Source organism: Anolis sagrei, chromosome 4 (genome assembly GCF_037176765.1).
Source record: "Anolis sagrei isolate rAnoSag1 chromosome 4, rAnoSag1.mat, whole genome shotgun sequence".
Classification (NCBI taxonomy): domain Eukaryota; kingdom Metazoa; phylum Chordata; class Lepidosauria; order Squamata; family Dactyloidae; genus Anolis; species Anolis sagrei.
The window spans coordinates 138849142-138874628 of record NC_090024.1 but is presented as its reverse complement, the minus strand read 5'-3'; the positions used below and the strand labels follow the sequence as shown (position 1 = coordinate 138874628).

At 39.3% G+C, this 25487-nt stretch overlaps 1 protein-coding gene across 2 annotated transcripts in view; it reads right to left on the bottom strand.

The window, feature by feature from the left end:
* Positions 1-797: 797 nt before the first annotated feature.
* Positions 798-25487, bottom strand: part of SLC24A3 (solute carrier family 24 member 3) — a 241088-nt gene continuing 216398 nt past the window's right edge. For both annotated transcript variants that reach the window (XM_060774095.2, XM_060774094.2), the window contains exons 12-17: positions 24124-24388; positions 22296-22462; positions 19087-19201; positions 16846-16958; positions 7053-7118; positions 798-4739 (exon numbers count right to left, since the gene is read on the bottom strand). In XM_060774095.2, the coding sequence (XP_060630078.2) occupies positions 4590-4739; positions 7053-7118; positions 16846-16958; positions 19087-19201; positions 22296-22462; positions 24124-24388 (876 nt within the window). In that variant the 3' untranslated portion in view covers positions 798-4589. The remainder of the gene's footprint in view (positions 4740-7052; positions 7119-16845; positions 16959-19086; positions 19202-22295; positions 22463-24123; positions 24389-25487) is intronic.

Genomic DNA, 25487 nt, shown 5'->3' with positions numbered 1-25487 from the left:
TCAAACTTGTACCCCAAATTGTGGATGACACAGAATATCTAATGCCAAATTAGTGTTTATACAATCATTCAGGAAGTGGTCATGAAAATACCCCCTCCCTTCCACCTCTGAAACCAAGAAAGGGAAAGAATTGCACAGGTCTCTTAAGCACTTGTGAAAACGTTACAAATGATCATCTCATTGAACTGTGGCTTTAAAAGCACCACAGTAAACTGAGGGCCCTTCTAGACAGGCTCTATATCCCAGAATCTGATCCCAAGTTGTCTATTTATCCCAGATTATCTGGCAATTCAAAGCAGAAAACCTGGGATCGGATCCTGGGATATATCTGTTTCTCAGGGCCTATCTGGAAGGGCCCTGAGAAACAAAACTACCACTTATCAGTTATTCACCTAAATTCCCCCAGTACTTTCATTTTTTTTAATCAAGTAGGGATCTGGGTCATTCTCAAAACTATCCGTAAACAACACAATAATTTCTGCTTATTCAGAATACAGACTGCAGCGATGCACACGTGTGAATATTCAAAGTCATCAAAATTTCTGCAACCAGGTATATATTGTGTCCATTTCCATAAAGTGAATCCAACGTGAATGATTGCCAACTACTGCAGCCTGCATTGCACTCTGCCAGGATTCGTGGCTCCCCATGTGGGGACATGAGAGAAGCCTCCCACAAGGATGGTAAAACATAAAAAAAAAAAAACATCCTGGCATCCCCTGGCCAAAGTCCTTGCAGACAGCCAATTATCTCACACCAGAAGCAACCTGCAGTTTCTCAAGTTGCTCCTTACATTTAAAAAAGGATTCCATACAGCAGTAAATGGATAGCTATGGCTGTATGGAAATTGTTTATTGGGGCATAGGGCCTGGTTACACCATAGAATTACTGTTATATTCCACTTTAGCTGCCAAGGCAACATCCCATGGAATCCTGGGGTTAGCAATTTATGGAGGGGCATCTAGTGCAGTGGTTCTCAACCTACGGGTCCCCAGATGTTTTGGCCTGTAACTCCCAGAAATATAAATATGTGAGAGGAAGTCATAGGGAGGAGGGAGCAAGCTTGCTTTCTGGAGACTAGGACATGGAACAATGGCTTCAAACTACAAGAAAGGAGATTCCATCTGAACATTAGGAAGAACTTCCTGATTGTGAGAACTATTCAGCATCAGAGTGTGGTGGAAGCTCCTTCTTTGGAAGCTTTTAAACAGAGGCTGGATGGCCATCTGTCGGGGGTGCTTTGAATGCGATTTTCCTGCTTCTTGACAGGGGGTTGGACTGGATGGCCCACAAGGTCTCTTCCAACTCAATGATTCTATGAAATCTTAACAGTTGGTAAACTGGCTGGGATTTCTGAGAATTGTAGGCCAAAACACCTGGGGGCCCACAGGTTGAGAACTATTGTTCTAGTGCCTTGCCAAAGTACAAACTCTTCCGGGATTCTATAGGATGTTTTTGATGCTGGTTATTGACTGTAATAAATAAATAAATATAAGATGTTGTCGAGATAATTGAAATTAATCATGGTCTAAGTGTCTTCAAAACCAGAGGGGACCCTGTTGTGAATAAACAGATTAACTGAAATCCAGGTTTTGTACAGAGCATGGTGGCCTTCTGCACTGTTATCATAACTATGGCAGAAACTCTCCTTATTGCTTCCCGGGCTCCAGCTCTGGCAGGGCACACCAGAGATGTTGGTTTAGAGAACACACCCTTCAGATGTAAATTCAGGTATGGCTTGTCAACCCTCTTTCTCAAACTTAATCAAATTGGCTCAGTTTCCTGACTTACTCTCATAGTGCATACTTGCCAAGCTAGCAATGCACACTCAGTGCTACATTGACACCTATTATTCGACTTCCCTCCAACATGAAAGGTCTTTTTGATGCAGTTATTATGGTATAGTGCCATGGGGTAGATAAAGGCTATTTCACAGAAATAGATCCAACTGGCTCCATTGGAGCTGCCCTACAAATCCTCAAAAGAGACTGTGATTTATCACAGCCTAGTGTGAATTTCTTTTCCAAATATGATCTATTGTGCAATCAAGGAAGTAGCAATCTAGAAGATTTAAAATATATCTCTGAGTGTGGAAATTATTTTGATTAAAAGAAATATACTGAGTCGTAACTATTACTCGACTTCATTAAAAACTTCATTAAGAAGGTATGAGAGAGATGTCAAAACCAATGCCTTTCTGATGGTGTTTTGGGAAATCCTGTTTTTTCAGGAGCATATTGGCTGAAGATGAGAAGATGAGTAATATACAAACTTATTATCACAACTAATCTTCTCCTTCAAACGACAAGAGCCGCAATGGGTGCGGGGATGAACTCCTTCTCACACTCACACTACGGTCCATTGATGAGTCCTAGATCTGTTCCTGCGGACATTCTCACTCAAAGCCCAAAAGCCTGGTGGTTAATTCCCTAGGTGGACAAAATGTGTGACCTAAAACAGGCTTTGGAATTTGCAACACACATTTAGACAGACAAACAGACAAACAGTAGACCGAAGGGGAACGGACCTACTTTTCCTTTCTCTGTTAAACTATATTGAACTTGACTAGACTAAGCTGTAAACTAGCCACGAGCATAGCTGGCCAAAGGTACAAGGAAAACTACAACTACTGACTGCTCATTGTGGACATCCTAAGAGAAAGCAAGGTGCTGTGATAAAGGGAAATTGTAGATTAGAAAATTTTATTTAACACTATTTATCCCAAGAAAATTCATTTTGAAATAATCATATGGAAAAGTGCAAATTGGTGGGTCAATAGATGTGTATATAAGTGTGTGCAGAGAAGCTTGCTGCTTCTCTATCAATCGTGATCTTTATATGTTACAGATAAAATATAGGTCAAACATTTGTCTGGGGGAAATCCCTCATTGCAAATAAAATGTACACATCATCTTAAACAGAAATGTCAAGTGCTGAATGTGACAAACCAGGGACGCACAGTTCTGCTAACTATGCAAGTGAGACATTGATGGCTATTTCTCCTGAGGTGTAATGCATTTGTAATATGAACAGAACATACCACACCAAATCACGATAGGATCCAATGGGACACTGAATTTTTTTTCACAGCCATCTTAGCTACTTAATACCCAGCAACCTCCAAAAAGACACAGATTTAAAGCAACTTTGTCTCAAGAAGAGGACACAATCCATTCAGAAGGGCTCCCAATATTAAGCTTCCAGAGGAAAGGTTCTCAGTAAATTGTGTCGGAGTCTTTCGGAAGAGGGGATTAAAACCTACCCAGGTCCAGTGTATCCTCTGCAGAGTGGCAATGGGTACCTCAGCAATAATATCTGTGCAAAATTTGCCTTTCAGAAACCAGTGTCTACAACTATTTTTTAAAAATGTGTGCCATGTGATTATGTCTTCATCTCAATGAATAAGGTGACTTGAAATGCCCTGCCCACCCTGTTCTCTGTCTCCTGTACATTGAGAGCCAGCCCGGCGATTCAGGAGGATGGCTTTTGATTTGGAGCCCAAACTGTTTGGTTCAAACCTTAGCTTAGTCCTAGATGAATTCACTGGCCTTTGGCACATCATTCTCCTTCCTTCTCAACTCCCCCATTTGAAATATATTTTCTATGGGAATATAAGGACTTACCTCTCAGGATTGTTTCCGGGACAGACAAGGTAAGGGTCATAAAACATTTTTCAATCTAAAAGTGCTGTGTAAACTATAAATATTGAGAAACCACAAGAGGTCAGTCCTGTCCAGGCTTTATGCCTGGCTTTGCATTTCAAATTCAAATGACTGACAGTTAAAAGCAGGACGCCACCTCATTAACCTTCCAGGGCTGGTAAATCTAAAACTATTGCTCGGAAATACAACAAACAAGTTAGCAATAAAATTGTTTTGTTTCAGAAAAGAAAATGGCAGCAGTATTCAGCTGTATAGTCTTCATTCAGTTAGAGGTCCTCTCACATCTCACTGAGTGATACATTACTTCTGGAAAGGAAGCTGCTTTGCGCTGCCGCCATGATTTCTTTCCAAAGTACACGGTCCATTTCTATTAACAAGTACCTGGAACTCATTTCCCACAGTGCCATTTGTGGCTTTTGGATCATCCCACGAAATTGAGTATTCGGAAAAGCAAGGAAGCTGCAAGACAGCTTGTTTGGGAAAAAGGAATAAAACCGATTCCTTCTCTTTTCCTCAGAAAGCATCCAACACAATGTACCTTCTTCTTTGTATCCTAGCTATAGTCTCAGTTCATAAATTAGATTAGTCTTCAATCAAATAAGTTAAAAAAGAAAAAAAAAACGGTTGTAGTTCAGCTTCTCTAGCTCAGTGCCAGGTAGAAGTTAATTTACTTAGACTGCCATCCATGGTTCAGAGTGTCTTGAGTCTGTAAATCTTCACATCAATGCAGGAGGTTTCCAAGTTTGTGCCTGTATGTGTGAAGGACGGCTTAGAGGCTAAGCCAAGACAGGAAGAGGAGCTGATGAACTGTGAGGAGGTGTACTTCACGGCCTTCATGGGGCACCTCTTCCTGCTTGGAGATGCCAGCCACGTTTCATATTGCACAGGTAAAGAAGGACGTCGCCTCTCAGCAGTCTGTCCATGAGATCAGTGATCTCTACACATGGGCAAATTCACGAAAGTGAAGACATTAAATTCTGTCAAGATGGAGAAACACAAGAAGATGCCATAGAGGGAAAGGCACACAAACCCCAGCTTCTTATCCAGCTTCCATTTATTCAAATGGACACCGAAAACCTACAAATAGACAAAATATTTATTTATTTATTTATGTATTTAAAACATTAATACCCTGTCCTTCTCGACCTCTGCGGAGGGACTCAGAACGGCTTCCAAACAGGCAACAATTCAATGCCAAGCATAATATAAAACACATAATAAATACATCCAAAAATAAAAATAATTATAAATATACATTAGAAACCCGTTCACCAGATTAAAATCGCCAGAGTTAAAATTGTCATCCAAAGCAGTCCAAGTATGGTCAAATAAAATCTTGTCTTTCCCAGTAAATAAACTATTATGTGAACATTTGATCCCATAACCAGGATCATTGGGGAGGGAGTTCATAGAATCATTGAGTTGGAAGAGACTTGTGGGCCATCCAGTCCAACCCTTTGCGAAGAAGAAGGAAAATCGCATTCAAAGGACCCCCGACAGATGACCATCCAGCCTCTGTTTAAAAGCCTCCAAAGGAGGAGCCTTCATCACACTCCAGGGCAGAGAGTTCTACTGCCGAAGAGCTCTCACAATCAGGAAGTTCTTCCTAATGTTCCACAGCCGAGGAGCCACCACGGAGAAGGCCCTGTCTCTCATCCTCACCAAACATGCCTGCGATGGCGGTGGGACTGAGAGCAGGGCCGCCCTGGAAGATCTCCTATGTTTATTTCCTATGCACAAGGATTTTCATAAATAGAGCTAAAGCAGGTCTAAATATATATAGGAGTCGCTATGAACTTTCTTCTCTCCATCAGTAAGAAGATGAATGTACTTTATAGAATTAATGTAGGTTGACATCACTTTAATTTCCATGGCTCAATGCTATGGAATCCTAGGAGTTGTGGTTTTACAAAGCCTTTAGCTTTTTCTGCCAGTAAGTGCTGACGCCTCACCAAACTACAACTTCCATGATTCTTCAGCACTGAGCCATGGCAGTTAAATTCAGCAATGGAGATGCACCCATAATCTTCTCTATCCCCTCAGCCCAAATATCTAGTTCGGGTTTGGGAATCATGTGGATTGCAACTCTCATCAGTTCTAGTAAGCAAAACTGACCATGGGGAACGCTAGGTGCTGCAGGTCAACAACAAATAGAAGGCCTCATAATCTATTTATTTCTCTTGTCATAATAATTTGTGAGATCAGACTCCCTTGAGTAATGGAAATGTTCAGGTAAATCAAACAAAAGAAGAATAAGACCTGAATTCAGATATCATAACAGATAAAGATAGGAAAGCAACAGCATATACTGGTAGTATAAAATGATATTTGTTTATCATTAAAAAAGAGAAAAGTAACTAGAAATAAATAGTATTATTAATACATCTTCCATGGATTGGAGCTCCTAAACAGAGGCTGGATGGCCATCTGTCAGGAGTGCTTTGAAAGTGATTTCCCTGTTTCTCAGTGGGGTTGGACAGGATGGCCCACGAGGTCTCTTCCGACTCAATGATTCTATGAAATGGAACAGGTCTAAAACAATTTTATATAAATTGTTGCAGACACAGGTGCCTTGTACAAGCCAAACACATTTCGAGATACAGTGTATTTAAAAAGCCACTTTTTTATTGGGAATAAAGAATACACAAGTATTAACCACACTAAGTCTGTTCTTTCCTAGCAGGAACTGAAAGACAAACTACAGTCATGTACAGATCTTTGACCAAAAAGGAAACCTCCTTTAAAAAAAAAACCAAAGTAGTGGCAGACAATTCTATAGATTCACACATTACAGTATAACCGAGTCCTTAGTATTTCATGTCAAGCTATTTTACATGTAAGAGGTATTTACATGTCCTCTAGTTTATATCGGCTTGCACAAGGCTGCTGTATCTGCAGGAATTTGTGTAAAGTTGTGTTGTGCAGTATCTGTGTATGTTTGTGTTCCAGTTTATGGGCATTCGATTAGAGTTCCTGTTGATTAATTAGAAACTGCTGTTTGTCTTTATTGATAATAAATAAAAATTGTCCTATATTCTGTTGTTTTCCTGATGCTGAATGGAAGACTTAAACAAATGCGGCCAACAACCCACCCAGTACATGTACTATTTTCAATACTTGATTTTACCCTTTTTTCACAGCTGTATTAGAATGGATCTTGGGAGAGTCAAGTTGGGAAAGTTACCACTGAGCCATGAAAATCACTAAGTGCCTTTGAACCAGTTTCTCTCTCTCTGCCTGATCTACTTCATAGGGTTGTAAGGATGAGGTGGAGAGTTATACATATAACACCATGAGCTCATGGTTGGGATGTAAATAAAATGCAATATTGTGTAAATTAGAAAGGTGGAATATGAATGCAATTAACAATAACAATAATAATATACTCACCGTGAAAAAAACGGAGGCCAACAGCAAACCCACAGAATAAATAAGTCCTCGGCTGTTCAACTTAATCTGAAAACATAATGGAATTTGTTTAATAATTGTGTTGCTCTCTTCATTTCTATTGAATGGCAGTTAAATTCCTATACAACAACAACAAAACCCATAATCACAAAGAAAGAAAGACGATAAGATTATGCGACATCCTTTCGATACCAATGTGGAAGTTGTATTCAGATATTTTTTGGTATAATTTGATTCACAAAATTTCAGGAATTGTTTTTTGCCTCTAGTCATTTAGGAATTTGTTACATTTCTATCCAATCTTTCCATAACAAGAATCAAGGGAACATTTAGACATGCAAACAACAGTAAAATAATAATCCACCTAAAAACAATTTGCAACAGTGATTATTAAAGTAGCCACCAAAACCTGTTTTGTTTTGATTTTTTTTGGCATGTGAAGAGCAACTTGAGAAACTGCAAGTCGCTTCTGGTGTGAGATAATTGGCCATCCGCAAGGATGTTGCCCAGGGGATGTCCGAGTGTTTTATCATCCTGTGGGAGGCTTCTCTCGTGTCTCCGCATGAGAAGCTGAAGCTGACAGACGGGAGCTCAGTCCGTCTCATGGATTTGAACCTCCAACCATTACGGCCAGTAGTTCAGCTGGCGCAAGGATTTAACCCATTGTGCCACCATGGCTCCTGTAAAAAGCAGTGTTGGGTAAAAGTCCACAGAATGAGATGGAATAGTTTGCTGCTTGTCAAAACATAAAATAAACCAATACAACAAAATAATAAAAGGAACATCAATATTTGTATTGGGAGGTTGACAGTGCTCTGTTTCTAGAGCTCATTGGCTAAACAAAAAAAAAATCTCCATGAGTAGACCACATAAGTTGATTTATGCTCCTCAGAACAGAAGTAACCAGAGATGTAGAACAAAAGATGCAACAAGATAACCTGGTGGCAGGGAGCAGACAATGACAAAGTGATTCTTGAGATATTTTAGTTTTATACTGAAGTGCTCAAGAAGTATGTTGCTTTTTTAATGCACAAGTTCCACCTAGCTAGCACTCACTGAAAGAGTCGTCCACCACAAATCTGTCTCCCCATCTGCCCTATGTATTTGTGATGTAAGCTTTCTATGTATGTAGGCCAGGCTGTGGCGCAGCTGGTTGGGAGTCAGCTGCATTAAAATCACTACTGACCAAAAGGTCATGAGTTCAAAGCCAGCCCGGGTCAGTGTAAGCTCCTGACAATTTGTCTAGCTTTTTGTCAAACTTTGCAGCCCGAAAGACAATTGCATCTGTCAAGTAGGAAATTTAGGTACCACTTTATTCAGGGAGGCTAATTTAACTAATTTATGACACCATAAAACTCTCCAGCAGTGTGCAAAGAATGAGGAAGTACTCCATCAGTGTCAAAAATGGATGATGAAGCGACAGCTCCCCCGGTGGCCAGAATTTGAGCATACCCTCATGAAGCTGGAATGTTAAATAGCCTCTGTGTTTTTGTCTATATATGTTGTGTGTCTATGGCATTGAATGTTTGCCATGTAAATGTGCATTGTAATCTGCCCTGAGTCCCCTGTGGGGTGAGACGGGTGGAATATAAATACTGTAAATAAATAAATAAGTATGTGGAATATGGATACCTTTACCTCCCTGTGCTAAAAATGATCCTTGACCACCGCCATTTCATGTGGTGTTACCATGACAATTTGGTACAAAGCTCAGACAATTCTCATACTCGCCATATCACTAGGAGAGAAATAACTTTGGAACGGGGACACTTGACATCAGACTGATGCAATGAGTATTGCTACTCATTATGAATGTTGCCATATTAGTGCTGAGCCATGGCAGGTTAAGTGATGTCAAACTATATTAACTCTACAGTTCTAAGGCTGGAGATATCACCTTGAATCCCCAGCCCGACCACTGAAACCCACTGGGTGACTTTGGGGAAGCTACACTTTGGACATTTTCCCACTAGTGTTATAGAACGGAGGCAATTGTTATAGAATGGAGTTGCTCTTGCAGAATTCTGGGAAATGTAGTTCAGGGAAGTGCCTTTGGAATTTTCAGCTAGAGGTCCTTGGCTTCTCTAAACTACATTTCCCAGAATTCTGTAGAAACAGATCAGTTGATAACAACAACAACAACAACAACAACTTTATTTATACCCCGCCACCATCTCCCCAAGGGGATTCGGGGCGGCTAGTCTCCATACTATAATGCTGGTGGGAAAACATTGTTTGAGAAGCAAAAGCAAACCTCTTCTGAAAATATCTTATCAAGAAAATCCCATGATAGGCCACCATAAATCAGAAATGATTTTAAGGCATATAACACACACACACACATGCTACTTTCCACAGGCGTTCAGTTTGCAGTCCAATCTACCTCTGCCAAGTAAAAGATCTTGGTTCCATAAGAAGATGGAAGTAACTAGGACCTGGTTACCAATGTGTGACTAGAAATCACACAGAAGAATACATAATAGCTACAGATTGATCTATGTTTTATTGTGATATGTTCTTATTTGGTTTGTTTTAATGCTATCTTATTGTGTTATGTTTCTAACTTTGTCCCTTTGTAAGCTGCCCCAAGTCCCTTAGGGAAGCTGGAGGCAGGGTATAAAAACAAAGTATTGTTGTCATCATCATCACCATTACCATTATTATTATTATTATTATTATTATTATTATTATTATATAACAATATTTTTCAGAGTTGGGGATGATCTGAAAGAGGGTTTACCGCTGGTGTATGTAAACTTATTCCACTTTCTGGTTTGATATTTTTAACCCATCCAAAGCTATTTCTCTGGAGATTATGATAGTATGTCCAAAGGAAGAAGCATGGTCAACATTAGCAAATAAATTATTGCTCAAACCACTTTCAAACCTCTAAAAATTATTGCTTATTTCCAATCTTAAATGGATCTACGTTGGTTTATTCTGCTTGTGAGATTACTGCCAAAGTAGTATATTTAGCAAGTCAAATTAGAAGAAACATAATTATTTTCAGAGACATTTTTATAAGTGGCGTCATCCCATGTTTGATGGTTTATTTTTATTTGGTTAGAGTACAAGAGCATTTTGAATGGCAAGCTGCCATTTTTCTGAAGGCCCAGAGGAGAACTAGAAGAGCACTGTTCTTCTTCCAAAGGTGATGGGATGACTTCCAGATCTTGGTTGCTCAGCTGGGTTGACAGATGTACAGAAAGAGAAAAAGCATTCATCTGTCACCGCAGAATAACTCCGAGGATAAAAGTTCAAGCACTGCTAACAATGTGTCTCTTGTTTGTTCAACAGCTGAATTTTTTTCCTTATTAAAATTGTTTTTCGTCTAGCAAGCAAATCAAATCAAAATTTTCTGCATCAAAGTGATTTACTACAGTAGTAACTCATTAAACAGGACCGCACACTTGATCGCTAGTAGATTTTCTTAGCTGGGTTTAAAAAACAAGGAATATTACAACAAATATAGCAGTTACACACATACCGAGACAAACAAATCATTCGTGCAGAGGCCAGTTTGAAAACTAATCTAATAATAATAATAATAATAATAATAACAACAACAACTTTATTTTTATACCCTGCCTCCATCTTGGGCAGCTTACAAAGGGACATCTTCAACCAATGATTTGCATGTAAACTTATTATTATTATTATTATTATTATTATTATTATTATTATTTTGTTAATGAGAGAACAGAGAAAACATGAGGGGAGGGAAAGAAAAGGCTTGGGAAGAGAAAAAGATAAGACACATATGGTAGCAAATGGGAAGCAGAGTCTGTGTTGATGGTTAGGGTTGATCATCTAAACAGGATAAGACTCTGGCTCACTGAAATGTGCCCCCACTTGATTTTGATGGTAATGAAATATTTACAAAATAATAAACAAAATATCATGAATTAAGGGGTAGTTCACAAAGCCAATTACAGTTTTCCATGGGCAAAAAATGTGTTCTCAACTGCATCAGCTCTCATTTTGCACTCAAGGTACTCCCTCAGTTGCTCTTCTACATCTAGTGGCTTCAACATCAGAAGAGTGGAGAATCTAGCCGGTGATTTAGTTTGATCTTTAAAAGAAAATTCCAAATTGGAGAGATTTGGACTAAAGCCTAGAGTGAATTTGTTGCCTCATAACAGAGTAGCTGCAAGTACTCACTGCTCCTCTCATGTTGCATTCTCCACCTTAGATCAATTTCCAATTCCACCTCTTTCTCTTGCCCTCCCCTTCCCTACAGCTTACCTAAAAGGAGGGAAGGGATCCACTCCTTATTCCTCATGGTTTAGATGCCCACCCTCTGTTTGGATTTCTGAAGGTTGGCTCTGCATCTCGTGGTGCCAGAGCGCAGTCTGTTCAGCGCCTTCCAAGTCACCCAGTCCTCTGTGTGCCCAGGGGGGAGTCTCTCATTTGGTATCAGCCATTGGTTGAGGTTCTGGGTTTGAGCCTGCCGCTTTTGGACTCTCGCTTGCTGAGATGTTCCAGTGAGTGTCTCTGTAGATCTTAGAAAACTATTTCTAGATTTAAGTCGTTGACGTGCTGGCTGATACCCAAACAGGGGATGAGCTGGAGATGTCTCTGCCTTCGTCCTTTCACTATTGGCTGCTACTTCCCGGCGGATGTCAGGTGGTTCAATACCGGCTAAGCAGTGTAATTTCTCCAGTGGTGTAGGGCGCAGACACCCCATGATAATGCGGCATGTCTCATTAAGAGCCACATCCACTGTTTTAGTGTGGTGAAAAGTCATTAAACTGGTGACTTTAGGGGACATGAGAGAAGCCTCCTTGCAGGACTGCAAGACCTCTGGGCATCCCCTGGGCAACGTCTTCATAGATGGCTGATTCTCTCACTCCAGAAGCAACCAGAAGTGCAGAAGCGACTGTCTGGTTGCTCCTGACACGATAAATAAAATAAATAAGCTGGTGACTTTGTCTTCCCCTTTTCTTCAGAGGCTTACCTTTATTTTAGGTGGCACAATGGGTTAAACCCTTGTGTCAGCTGAACTGCTGAAGGTCAGCAGTTCGAATTTGCAAGACGGGGTGAACTCTTGCCTGTCAGCTCCAGCTTCCCATGTGGGGACATGAGAGAAGCCTCTTAAAGGATGGCAAAACATCCGGGCATCCCCTGGGCAGTGTCTTTGCGGACAGCCAATTCTCTCACAGCAGAAGTGACTTGCAGTTTCTCAAGTCACTTCTGAGAAAAAAAAAAACCCCCTTTATTCCAAAGTTTCAAGTTACTAGAAATCTGGGAACTGAGGGAACATTTTCTTCAGCAGGAAGAATTCTGATCTGGGGGGTAATTTCCTCATTTTATATCACCGCCACTCATTGCTGTACTCCAGCGTTGCTTATTTCATTCGTTTCTTAAGAGAAGATACTTCCAACCCATCCATTTAAAAGGGCGAGGTGATGAGAAAGACCTCTGTCAAAGACCCTGGAGAGCCATAGCTATTCAGCATAGACAATACTCAGGCTAGAAGAACCACTGGGTGCTCTGGTAATAGGCAACTTCCTTAAGGACAAGGCATTTAAAAATAATATAAGGAGAAGTATCACAGCAAACATTATTCTTTAATGGGTTGCTGTGAGTTTTCCGGGCTGTATTATTCTGTAATGTTTTGCTATGGTGCTGAGCAAACAATAGGAAGTGGGAGAGGGGAAGGGTTTTAATTTGCCAAGACAGCTATAAAGCTTGAGTCACTGTTTTTTTTGTACTCCCAACAGACTGTCCCATCTTAAAGGCTTTTAAGTAAACAAAAAGGTCTGGTTTCCTGGGGGGCGAGAAATTCCCTGGGGAACGTTCTCTGGGGCAATAGGCAAGCGATAGCTTTATAGCTCTGGAATGCACTTTGTCAGGAAGCTTGACTGCCCACAATAGACATCACAGCTGTATTTCCTGGAACAAAGACCAGATCCCACTGAGCAAAGAAAAAAAAAGGTGGGTGGGGGAGTAAAGGAGAGAGACAATAGTGACCCATTTCTCACAACTGACAAATAAAGAGAATTAGCTCTGGGTTAGTAAGGTGTGGTTGCCACGTTGAAGGTACAAGGCAGCAGAATTGAATGTAGCAGTTTACATCACGGCTGAAAATCTCAGGAAGGCACAAAAAATGCCCATATAGAAAAAGATGAACTCATAGAAAAAAACAAAATGATTAAACTACAGAATAGTACCACCCCCTGGTGTCTGTAATAGGCATTGCTACCCAGATCAGTGTTTTCTCAATTTTAATAATAATAATAATAATAATAATAATAATCATCATCATCATCATCATCATCTTGGGGACTCAGAGCGGCTTACATGGGGCCAAGCCCAAACAACATATTACATCAAAATGAAACGAAAACATAAACAACAAGCAACATCATCAAAATTACATGAAAGAAAAAAAAAAAACAACCTTCCTAATGCCGTAATTCCTTAATATAGTTCCTCATGTTGTGGTGACCCCCAAGTATAAAATTATTTTCATTGCTACCTCATAACTGTACTTTTGCTACTGTTATGAATCGTAATGTAAATATCTGATATGTAGGATGTATTTTCATTCACTGGACCAAATTTGGCACGAATGCTCGATATGCCCAAATTTGAATATTGAATATTGGGGGGGGGGGGTTGATTTTGTCATTTGGTAGTTGTCGTTGCTGGAATTAATAGTTAAGCTACCATCAAAGAGCATTCTGAACTCCATCAACGATGGAATTGAACCAGACTCGGCACACAGAACTCCCATGACCAATAGAAAATACTGGAAGGTTTTGGTGGGCATTGACCTCAAATTTTGGAGCTGTAGTGCACTCAAACAATGATGGATCTGGACCAAACTTGGCATGAATACTCAATATGCCCAAATGTGAACACTGGTGGAGTTTGAGAAAATGACATTTGGGAGTTGTAGTTGCTGGGATTTATAGTTCACCTACAATCAAAGAGCATTCCCCACCAATGATAAAATTGGGCCAAACTTCCCACACAGAACCCCCATGCCTTGAAAGGACTCACTGGCATGGCTCCCCCTCCAGCCTCGCACACTCTTCCTCACCCACACATGTGCACCATGCTGCCATGCGCTGAGCATGCCTGCTCTCCCCTCCCAGATTGGAGTCTTAGAAACAGCCTCCCCTTGGAGGCCACAGGTCACAAAGAGTCGGAAACGACTCAACAAATAAGCAATAACAACCATGAAAGATTTTTGACAACCACTCATGGTGGTCAGGAAAAGGAGATTCTCAGGATTTTCACTTTTTGTGGGTGGTCCTGGAACATAACACCCGTGATAAGTGAGGGAACACTGTATATGGCAGTGTAGACTGATCTAATCCAGTTCAAAGCAGTTGATGTGGATTGTGTGCTTTAATAACTTGGATTATATGGCTGTGTAGAAGGGGCATCAGAGTTCTTTCAAGGGGTGAGCTGAGGTGCGCCCTCCTCCAGCACATACTGTCTGATTACTAAGAACTCCCTCCTGTCATTTGAACTTTCTGTGGTCCCTGTGGTTTCACACAATCACCACCAAGCATTTAGAAGTTCCAAGTGGTAAGCACGAGCCCATACTGTGGTTTTTAAAGATATAAATGTCTACGCATTACATATTTAACAGATTCACTATCAATTACACTCAGTCAGCTGCTCATGCTTCAGACAGCCTCTTTAGCCCTAATCCTCCTTAATGCATTCCATTAGATGTAGAGTGAATTAACATGCAGGTGGTTTCTGACAGATAGGATTCATTCTCTGCCTAATGATGTCTAATTATCCCCAAACAAGCAGTCCTGATTGAGGCTGTCTAGCCACCACTGGAAAACTTTTCAAGAAGGGAGATTCAGCACACGCTTAAAGAAGTTTCATGGTAGCACTGCTCTTGCTTATTTACCGACTACATTTATATATCCAGATTATACCAAAGCACACAAGACCATTTATAATGTAAAGCAATGGCTTATCATAGAACACATGATACTAAAAAAAGTGAACATTCAGATACTAACTATTCTATACTAATACATATTGCCTTTTCATAACAATCAGCTGGAATGGTTCTAGGTGAAAAAAAACTTCCCAAATTGTAGGTGCATTTTCCTAAGTTCAGACGGGGCCAGGTGGAAAGAAAATTTCAGGCAATTATCCCAATGCAATGAGAAACAGCCTAAACAAACATTTGAATGGGTTCTGGCTCAGTCTTACAACTGATAAAGGAAGTGAAGATACATCTGGAATTTTCTACCACCACCAATAATATTTAAGTATTTGCTTCATATGCAGATAGTGGAATTAGGGCGAACACTAATACAAAATACTCTGTTCCAGTCTTTCTGTAACTTGGTGTCTATCATGATTTGCAAACTTCCTTTAGCAATGCTCTTGTTTGAAAATACCTCCAAAACATATATTCTTTTAAAAATCATATCAGAAAAATTTCTGATAAGCAATAAATAAACATGGAACTATGTGCAATTGAATTTGAAACAGCCTAGACGATTACTTTGGATAACGAGGCTATTTGTAAAGTTGTTGGTTCAAATATTTGCATATGTGTGTTTCCTTTATTTTTATAGCAATTTCCAAAGATATTGTGATCAATGGATTGTGATAATACCTTGGAGAATAAAATCTCTTTAGAAGTTTCCTTATTCTCTAAAGTAGGTGTGAACAACTGCCACTTTCCAGATGTTTTTGATCTGCAGCGCTTTTGTACTGCAGCACCTACGATTCTTTACTACTGGCTATGCTTGTTGCATTCAACAATCACTTACCCAACACTGCTCTAAAGTATTCGAAAGTTCTCTCATATTTATATCACTGGACAATCGTATCAATGTACTGTTAATTTCACTCTGTTCCTTATTGAAGGAGAATAGTCGAAACTGCGGGTGGCACAATGGGTTAAACCCTTGTGCTGCTGAACTGCTGACCTGAAGGTTGGCAGTTCGAATCTACGAGATGGGGTGAGCTCCCACTGCTAGCCCTAGCTCCTGCCAACCTAGCAGTTCAAAAACATGGAAATGTGAGTAGATCAATAGATGTAGGAAAGACAAAAAGACGCTCCAAGCAGTCATGCTGGCCGCACAACCAGGAGGTGTCTACAGAAAATGCAAACTCCTCAGCTTGGAAATGAAGATGAACACCTCCCCCAGAGCCAAAATTGAGCACCGCCCCCAGAGTCAGAAGCCTTTGCCTTTGTCTGTGTATTTGTGTTCATTGTATTTCACTGTAGCAAGGCACTGAATGTTTGCCTATGTCTGTTTATATGCTGTAATCTGCTATGAGTCCCCTTGGGGAGAAGGGCGGAATATAAATAAATTAAATAAATTACTATTATTGTTGTTGTTATTCAGTTTCATGTATTTAGAAAATAATTATTAATGCTCATATCATGCATTTAATGAATGGATAAGGTGACATGACAACCTTTCAGTGCATATAGCTGCTGCTATGTACATCCAGAGGAATGAAAGAATAGAACAAACTTTTCAAAAGCATTATCTGCTGACTTCGTCTGTATAACCAAGATTCCTGTATGACTCAACAATGTACATACTATTAAATGCCAACAGAATCTGTTAATGGACATCTTCTTACCTGTTTGATATTTCTTCTCTACTTGAAATCTTTAAATAGGAATCTATGCACTCACATGTCAATTCATAGAAAATAAAGAATTCCTGGAAATCTCTAAATATGCAACACTCAAACCCTCCTAGAGAAATTGTGACCATGAAAAGAAAAGTTGCATCTGAGAAAGAAGAGTTCAAGTAAACAAATGACTTACGGAGGAGCGATAGTCTACTGCCAGGGTCTGCAGAGACCATGGAAGGCCAAGGCCAATCAGAATGTCAAAAACATTGCTCCCAATAGAGTTGGATACAGCCATGTCCCCCATACCTGCGGAAACAAAGAATCATGACAATTCAGTATTACTGCAAAACAGCGGTCACAGAGCAAGACTGTTTTATATTAAGTTGCCACTTCTATATGATTTGAAAATTATAAACCCTATCCTATTATTTGTTCCTTGTTCCTTCTCGTTTTCTGATAAATAAAAAAGAGGTTAAACACCTATTCACACAACCCCCTGCCCCACTGCATGCAGTTCAAGCAAAACACTCCACACCAGTTTGCTTTGCTCAAAACTCAATGGTTAAACCTTCACAAATGCATTTTAGTTTGAATATATGCCAGGCTTATATAGCTAAGGTTTGTTAAAATCACACTAGAAAGGTATAAACTGCTAAAGTCACAATTGATCAGAGCCGTTAAATTGAAGAGAACTAAATGTGATTCAATGAAGGCAGCTCCAGTCCGAAGCCCAACTTGAGCTTGAAGTCACTCCTGGAGATCCACAATCTATTCAGGGACTTCTGGCCCCTAATGCAGTATAAAACTAGTTAGTCCAATTTTACTCCACATTAGCAAAAGTTGTGGAATGCTACAGAGATTCCCCACTTGGTTGCAAGTTGGGTTATCATCACTATGTCTTGTGTCATCAAGAATAATGCACAATGTGAAGCAGTACTTCCCTTTTTCTGGTTGAATTGGCAGCCAATCCATTTTAATGCATGATCTTGTTTTCAGGGTGCATCTACACTGTGGAATTAATGCAGTTTAACACAACTTTACCTGTCAGGACACCAGAACTATTTGGCAGAGAAGGCTAAAGACCTAGTAAAACCCTTCCTGTGATTTCACAGCATTGTGACGTGACAGCTAAAATATTGTGGATGTTTTGGGTTTGGGGAACAATGGGGGAATGGACTGAACCCCACAAAACTGGGGATGACAAGTGCAGAAAAAACCCCTGAAAGTATTACTACTTTTTACCCAGTTGGGAAGGCATCAAAGAGCTTGAAGATCATGAAACAGCCAACAACCTCCATCAGATTCACGCACAGAGACTAAATCTCATCATAGAATGCACAAAGTGTGGCCTTAAAACTGTATTTGTGATCCACAGGGAGTTAAAGCAGAGATGGTCAGTTACTACTATTTTTTGAAATTGCCTCTTCTAGGCCTGAAATGGTCTGGGGCGAGGTGGGTTAATATGAAGTTAAAATGTCTACCAGACTCCTAAAGAGTGTTTGGGATACTCGGAAGCATTTAAAAAAAGGTTTTGATAGTAGGTTGTTTTCCAGGTTTTCCTGGGACACTATTGCAGTGTCTAGCTTTCCATGATTGCCCACCCCCAATCCAAGCTTAATTTTTGTTCTACATTTCATCTAGAAACCGCTTTTTAAAATTCTGTCACTATGTGTATGAACAGATGGATGTTTTAAATGAGCAAATGCATTGAAACAGATTCAATCTTGCAGTATAATTGAAATGCTGCATTCAGCAAATTTAGCTCTTTCCCCAATTCATTCATTCATTCATTCATTCATTCAAATCCTCTGCCCTTTCTGAAGGTAATGAGAAGAAGAAAAATGAGAGGGAACATGCTATCTTGGAGCTCAATCCCTTGGATGCCCTTCTCCTTCACAGGTGCAGTTGGTGGGGAGACAGCCTTCTCAATGGTGGCCCCTCTTCTATGGAACTCCCTCCCCAGTGAACTTAGATCTGTCCGCTTCAGAAAAAAACTGAAAACGTGGCTATGAAAACAAGCTTTTGGTCAGTAACTTTTGATCAGTGCAATAAGAGACTATAATATAGTGCAATGATGAAGGGAAAGGCTCTGGATTATGATTTTGGACTACATGGTTTTAATTATTGGTTTTAATGTATGATATTTTAACTTTTTGCATTTTAATGTATTTCTTTATCTTATCTGTATGTATTGCAGCATCGATTTGTTGCCTATTGTAAGGCTGCTGTGAGTCCCCGTTGAGGTGAGAAGGGTGGGGTGTAAATGTGGTAAATAATAAAATAATAATAGTTAATAGTGTTCTCCACTCAAGATCCTGTGAGTCCATGTTCTGTGTTAAAACACTGACTGATCATTTCCCCATAAGTCAAAAGTAATGACTTTCTCTGAAAGAAGGGAATTTGACATCCATACTCTGGCATAATACAAACCTACCTTGTCTTGCTACAATAAGGCTTGCCATGCAGTCCGGGACACTGGTTCCAGCTGCTAGAAACGTTATCCCCATGATCACATCAGGAATACCTAAGGTGTAGCCAATTATTGTAACCTGTAGAGTTGAAACAAACTGTCAGGCTCTTAAGTCCATTTATGGCACACACAGATGTACGCACCACAGAACCCACTGTATGTTTTCCTGTGACCAGTCTAACTCTGTTAGTCCTTGTCTTTGATATTTCAATGACAATTAAACCCAGCTTCAAATCCAGTTGATTTCTTTCCTCTCTTTTAGGGATGGATAGAATATTTCAAAATGAATTTCTTGAAACCATGACATGGAGAATTTTGAACTGAGAATTCTAAAGTTTGGGAGTTATTGTATTCAAAATTTGTACATGGATGTTTTGTGCAGAAAACAGCATTTTTATGCAAGATTTTTTTCATAGAAAATCATATCAATATTATTAATTTTTTGCATAGAAAATAGGGTTTTTTGTCAGAATGTTGTTTTCTGTACCAAACTACTACCAAGTGCAAATTCTGTACAGAATAAGTCCAAATTGTATTTTTATATGGCATCATTTTAAGATTTATATCCTACTTTTCTCATTGAATGGGACCCAAAACAGCTCCCAACATTTTAAAAACAGTACAAAACACCAAACACATATAACAATAAAATGATCTATAAGAATGATATAAATAAACTTTCTAAAAATCTGAGTTGCTGTGAGTTTTCCGGGCCATGTTCTGGAAGAATTCTCTCCTGACATTTTGCTCACATCTATAGCAAGCATCCTCAGATGATGTGAGATCTGTTGGGGTTTAAATATCTGTGGAATGCCCAGGGTGTGTGAAAGAACTCTTATCTGTTGGAGGCAAATGTGAGTGTTGCAAAAGATGTTGCAAAAAATGTGGACGAAACGTTAGGAGAGAATGCTTCTGGAACATGGCCATGCAGTTCAGAAAACTCACAGCAACCCAGTGATTCCAGCCATGAAAGCCTTTGACAACATATTCTAAGAATCTTCTTACAGTGAGGAAAAAAATGCTAAAATTCCTTGTTGCTCCCTTAAAAATTAAAACTAGTGAAGAATGACATCCCCATGCATTTGATATGCTGCTGCAGTTAAAAAAAAAAAACTCAGTAATTACATTGACAATTTGGATTGTTTTTAAATGAGAAATATTATGGGAGTGATCACAAGAGCTAACCAAACAGCTCTGTAAAACAGCCAGGTTTGACTAGCAACAAGGGCCCATTACTTTTGAGGTTGATTCTCCAGTGGGGAAATGAAAGGGTTATTTGTAGATCAAGAGAAGGTTAACCACACAAGCTATGTGAGACCAGACATACTTGGGAAATCTTTGGTGATGTCCTTATGATATGACACATTTATGGCACAAGTTTTGAACATGCAAGCCAACGAATACGGCATAAAAAAGAATGTTCCAAGTTAGGTTTTTTTAAATTGGAAATTCAATGTGTCACTCTCTCACTTCCTCTCTGGAAACACTTCCTCAATTTAATTTGCCTATCTATTTGGTGTTTGCAGCATTTCTTAAAATTCCTGGATGACAAAAGCAATCAGGGAGAGGGATGTGACAAGGCATTTTTTGTGTGTAAACCGCTTTGAGTCCCCCCAGGGGTGAGAAAAGCGGTGTATAAATACTGTAAATAAATAATACATAAATAATATTTTACCTTTGCTACTGTTCTGGAAGTGAGGTGAGGTTGACTTCATAGTAGAGCCTATTCTATTACTCATTAGTGGAAGTTATCAGTGTGACAAACACAACAGTTTGGAGAAAACACATTTGTCCCAGTCTGATACATAGGCTCAGGGTCCCAAATTATACTTTTGCCGCATAGTAAGGCAAGGGGGTGGGGGAGCATGCCTCTGGGCAAATACAATGGCTGTCAATTAGCAAGGCAGCTACAAGTCTCTAGCTCTTTATTTGTCCTATGGATTGTAAGAGAAGTGAGCTGTTGTTTGCCCATCCTCATAGTAACAAAACACCACACTGTTCTATTATTTTAATGAAGTTGAGCCTGGTTAATTGAATTTTCACAAAATTGAGCTTTACTGGGGAAAAATTTGAACTGCCATGACACATTAAAAAAAAAATCATAGTACAGGCAGTGCCCAAGTTACAAACATCTGATTTACAGATGTTTCAAATATGGGAGGTAGAAGCTCTAGGTGATCTTTTTTCAGTAGTTCAAAATATTTAAGCATCTACATAAACAGGTAAAAACAAATTATATGTTAAGATACACATCTGTCCAAGGGGCTTTTAAAAGTAGAACTCAATGCACATTTTTTTACCGTATATACTCGAGTATAAGCCGACTTTTCAGCCCCTTTTTAGGCTGAAAAAGTCCCCCTCGGCTTATACCTGAGTCAAAGTTATTTATTATTTTACTCTGTTGTTATTAATATTATTTGAAACACAAAAAGATTAGTACACAGCAAACAAGGTCACTCTGCTGGCTGTTGTATCCCACCAGTTCTTTGTTATAGGCAGATAGTATTTGTGGCACAAGTTCCAATGAATCATCTGAGCAACGGTATTATTATTATTATTATTATTATTATTATTGTTATTGTTATTGTTATTACATTTATTATTTTACTCTATTATTACGGTTATTATTGCATTTCCATTATTTTACACTATTATTATTGGAAGGATAGATAAGCACATTTACATTGAAGAAGGTTAGAATAATAGTTTAATCAGAGTTGGACAATATTATGTTAAATTATAGTTTTATGTAAATATTCAAAAACATTTAACCTACTGATGCCTCAATTAATGTTATTTTATTTTAATTTGATTGGTATTTATTTATATTTTGAAATTTACCAGTAGCTGCTGCATTTCCCACCCTCAGTTTATACTCGAGTCAATACATTTTCCCAGATTTTTTTTTTTGGTAAAAAACAGTCAAGCATAGTGCTTAAGGCTATCTGGATATCGTATGGAAATACGTTCAAATACATAACGTCTTTGCTTCTCTAATTCTGACCCATGTCACGCAACCAGCTTTGGGTCCCAGCTATCATACTTTTGCCAATTATTGTAAGAGAATGGTAGACTAGAAGTCTCTTTGGTCTGGTCTATCAAGGCAGCTGATATTCTGAATAGAATGGGGTGCCTATCAAAACCTTCTAACATTATTTGGGCCCGATACATACCATCCACACCATGATGTAGGAAAAGCCTGCAATCCAGATTGTGGAGGAGGCAAATGTAACCAAGAACCACTTCTCCCAGCGGGGTTTATTGCAGTTGGGCACCGTGAAGTACAAGAGCAAAGAGAGAGGCCAGGTAAACAGCCACTTGAGCTTTTCCACCGTGCCAGCTATAAAAACAAACAAACAAAACAAAAAAGAAGAAGAAGACCACACTTATTTATTTTTGTACAGTCTCTTTTCCTCAATGATAAAATGTCACCAAGTCATGTTGACAGAAAAATGCATATACCACTTAAAAGAAATGATAAACTGAAAAGCTGGATCAGCACAGCAACCTCCCGAACTGAAACTTGAAACAACGAGAAGAAAGAGAAAAACCTAGAGCCAGAACCATCAACTCATGGCTGCATGTTGTTTTAGGCCTTGAACCAGGGGTCAGGAACCTTCGGCTCTCTAGGTGTGGTGGACTTCAACTCCCACAATTCCTTGAGGCTCGGCATTCACCCCAAAGGCTTACCTTGGCCTCAAGGAATTGTGGGAGTTGAAGTCCACCACACCTGGAGAGCCGAAGGTTCCCCATGCCTGCCTTGAACAAATACACTTCATTGGTACCCTGAGACAGGGAGAAGTCAGCTTGGAAAGTACTAATTTTACTTGTTCTTATTAAAATGGGAATTGAATTGATTCACCTATGCCTACCTGAAGTGCTTTTTGATTCTTAACAGAAGTCCAAATAATTGTGATTTTTCTCTCTCTTGTATTTTGGAGTGTAAAAGTATAAATGGACCATAAGACTTGATTTACATCAGATTGTATTTTATATGTTATTTATTTTATAATTGCATTACATAGTTTTATATTTTTATTATTCCTTCCTTCTGTGTGTGTTATGTGTGAGCACACATATATTTTAGCAGGACCCACTGTTTTGGGTTGTTCTACTTGTAAAGTGGCATGTATATATTTGGTGCTATACAAATAAATGACAATAACAATAATAAACAAGGTCAAGCCTCTTCCCAAAGGAAAGATGTCAGATCATCTATCACTCTTAGCCAAAATACAATACTTCCAACAGTTACATGACTCACCTCCAGGATTAAAAAGAGTGTGGTTAGACCACACCTGGAATATTGTGTCCAATTCTGGGCACCACAATTGAAGAGACATATTGACAAGCTGGACAGTGTCCAGAGGAGGGTGACTAAAATCATCAAGGGTCTGGAGAACAAGCCCTATGAGGAGTGCCTTAAAGAGCTGGGCATGTTTAGCCTGAAGAAGAGAAGGCTGAGAGGAGACATGATAGCCATGTACAAGTATGTGAAAGGAAGTCATAGGGAGGAGTGAGACTAGGACGCAGAACAATGGCTTCAAATTACAAGAAAGGAAATTCCATCTGAACGTTAGGAAGAACTTCATGACTGGGAGAGCTGTTCAGCAGTGGAACTCTCTGCCCCGGAGTGTGGTGGAGGCTCCTTCTTTGGAGGCTTTTAAACAGAGGCTGGATGGCCATCTGTCGGGAGTACTTTGAATGTGATTTTCCTGCTTCTTGGTAGAGGGTTGGTCTGGATGCCCCAAGAGGTCTCTTCCAACTCTATGATTCTATGAGTTAATTTTATCTAGGACTGTAGAAAAGGAGTGATAGGGAAGAGAGATTTCATATAAGAATTTCCCACCTCTTGGTTATCTTGATTGTCTTTACAACCACCAGTACACTGAAACAGATATCTGCAAACTGCCTCAATAGATGTTTTAAGAGTTGCTTACAAGGGCACCAAGAGCAATGTCACACCCAGAAAGAGATTTGTCAAATCCAGGCACTACTTACATGGTAGATCAAAGGGTGTGTAAGGACCACCATTCTCATCCTCTTCCTCCTCCTCCTCTTCATCATTCTCATTGTTTTCATTGTCATCAGTTTCATTTTCTGTTTCATTTCCAGCCACAGCAGCCTCCTCATCCCTTCTGGTTCCATTTGTGGCTCTGTCAGCAGAATTGCTGGGACCTGACCCATTCTCCACAGCGTGCTTGACCTTGATGGCCACCTCCGATTCTCCATTGGTGTACACTTTGCTGTTTATTAGCCTCTGCCGCTGGTGAGAGAAATAAAGTCAAACATGCAAGCACTGTGAACAAAAAAAGGACGAAATGGGAAAGGCAGCTGGAGTTTTTTTTATATATAATATCCAAATTAAATGCTGCAAATAAAAATTTGGGGTGGTGCGTTAATTTCCTCCTTTATGGTGTTTCAGTACAACCAACATTCGTGATGTACAATCTGAATCTCTGATTCCATGAGAAACTCAATATTCATTGATAAAAATTGGTTTTGCTAGTCTTAAAATGTGTTTTTTTCTATTTAAATAATGATTAATACCTGAGTTTGACTAATCACTCAATTAATCAATTATAAATACATGGAGCAGAAGCCCGAATAAAAATGCTCCTTTGAGATATTTGAAATGCTGTAATCTCCACAATCTATCAATCCTTGATAGGTGAGTAGATTATCTTGCATATTTCTTCTGCATTCTGTTTTATATTATCTAATAAGAACCAAAATACCTTCATGAAAGAAAAAAGGGTTCTTAACTTTCAATCCCACTGATTAAAATTAGACATGGTATTTAATCACCTGGAGATTTAGTTGATTTACCAACTGAATAAACAGATTAAAGACGACAGGCGTATTTCTAAAGACTCCTAAACAGCTATTCAAATAACGATGTTGCAATGTACTTTATTCTAAAAATTAAATGTTTCACTATTTGAGAAAGTAACACTTTCTCATGTGGCTATCTAGGACACTTTGAGATGGTGTACTGATGGGTCTATGGAAAGAAATTAATCTTGGATAGGGGTATTACTTGAAACCATGTATATTAATTGTGGACAATGAGACGGGATAATTTATTAATGACTGTTTGTTCACTGATGGGTCTATGGACCGTAGTAAATATTTTGTTAGTAGTATACGGTCTTCTCTGTTCTCCACATAAATAACCTGTGACAGGGTCAATGGAAAAGAGAGTGGAATTTGATCTTGGAAAAAACATGAGGTGACCTTTTCTCAGTTGACAATCTCAGTTCCCTATCTGTGATACTGGAACAAAAGAGACCACTTTTGCAGCATTGTTTTGGAAACAAAACAGGATTTTATTTTTGGATTACGTTTTTATATTTCTGGCAAGA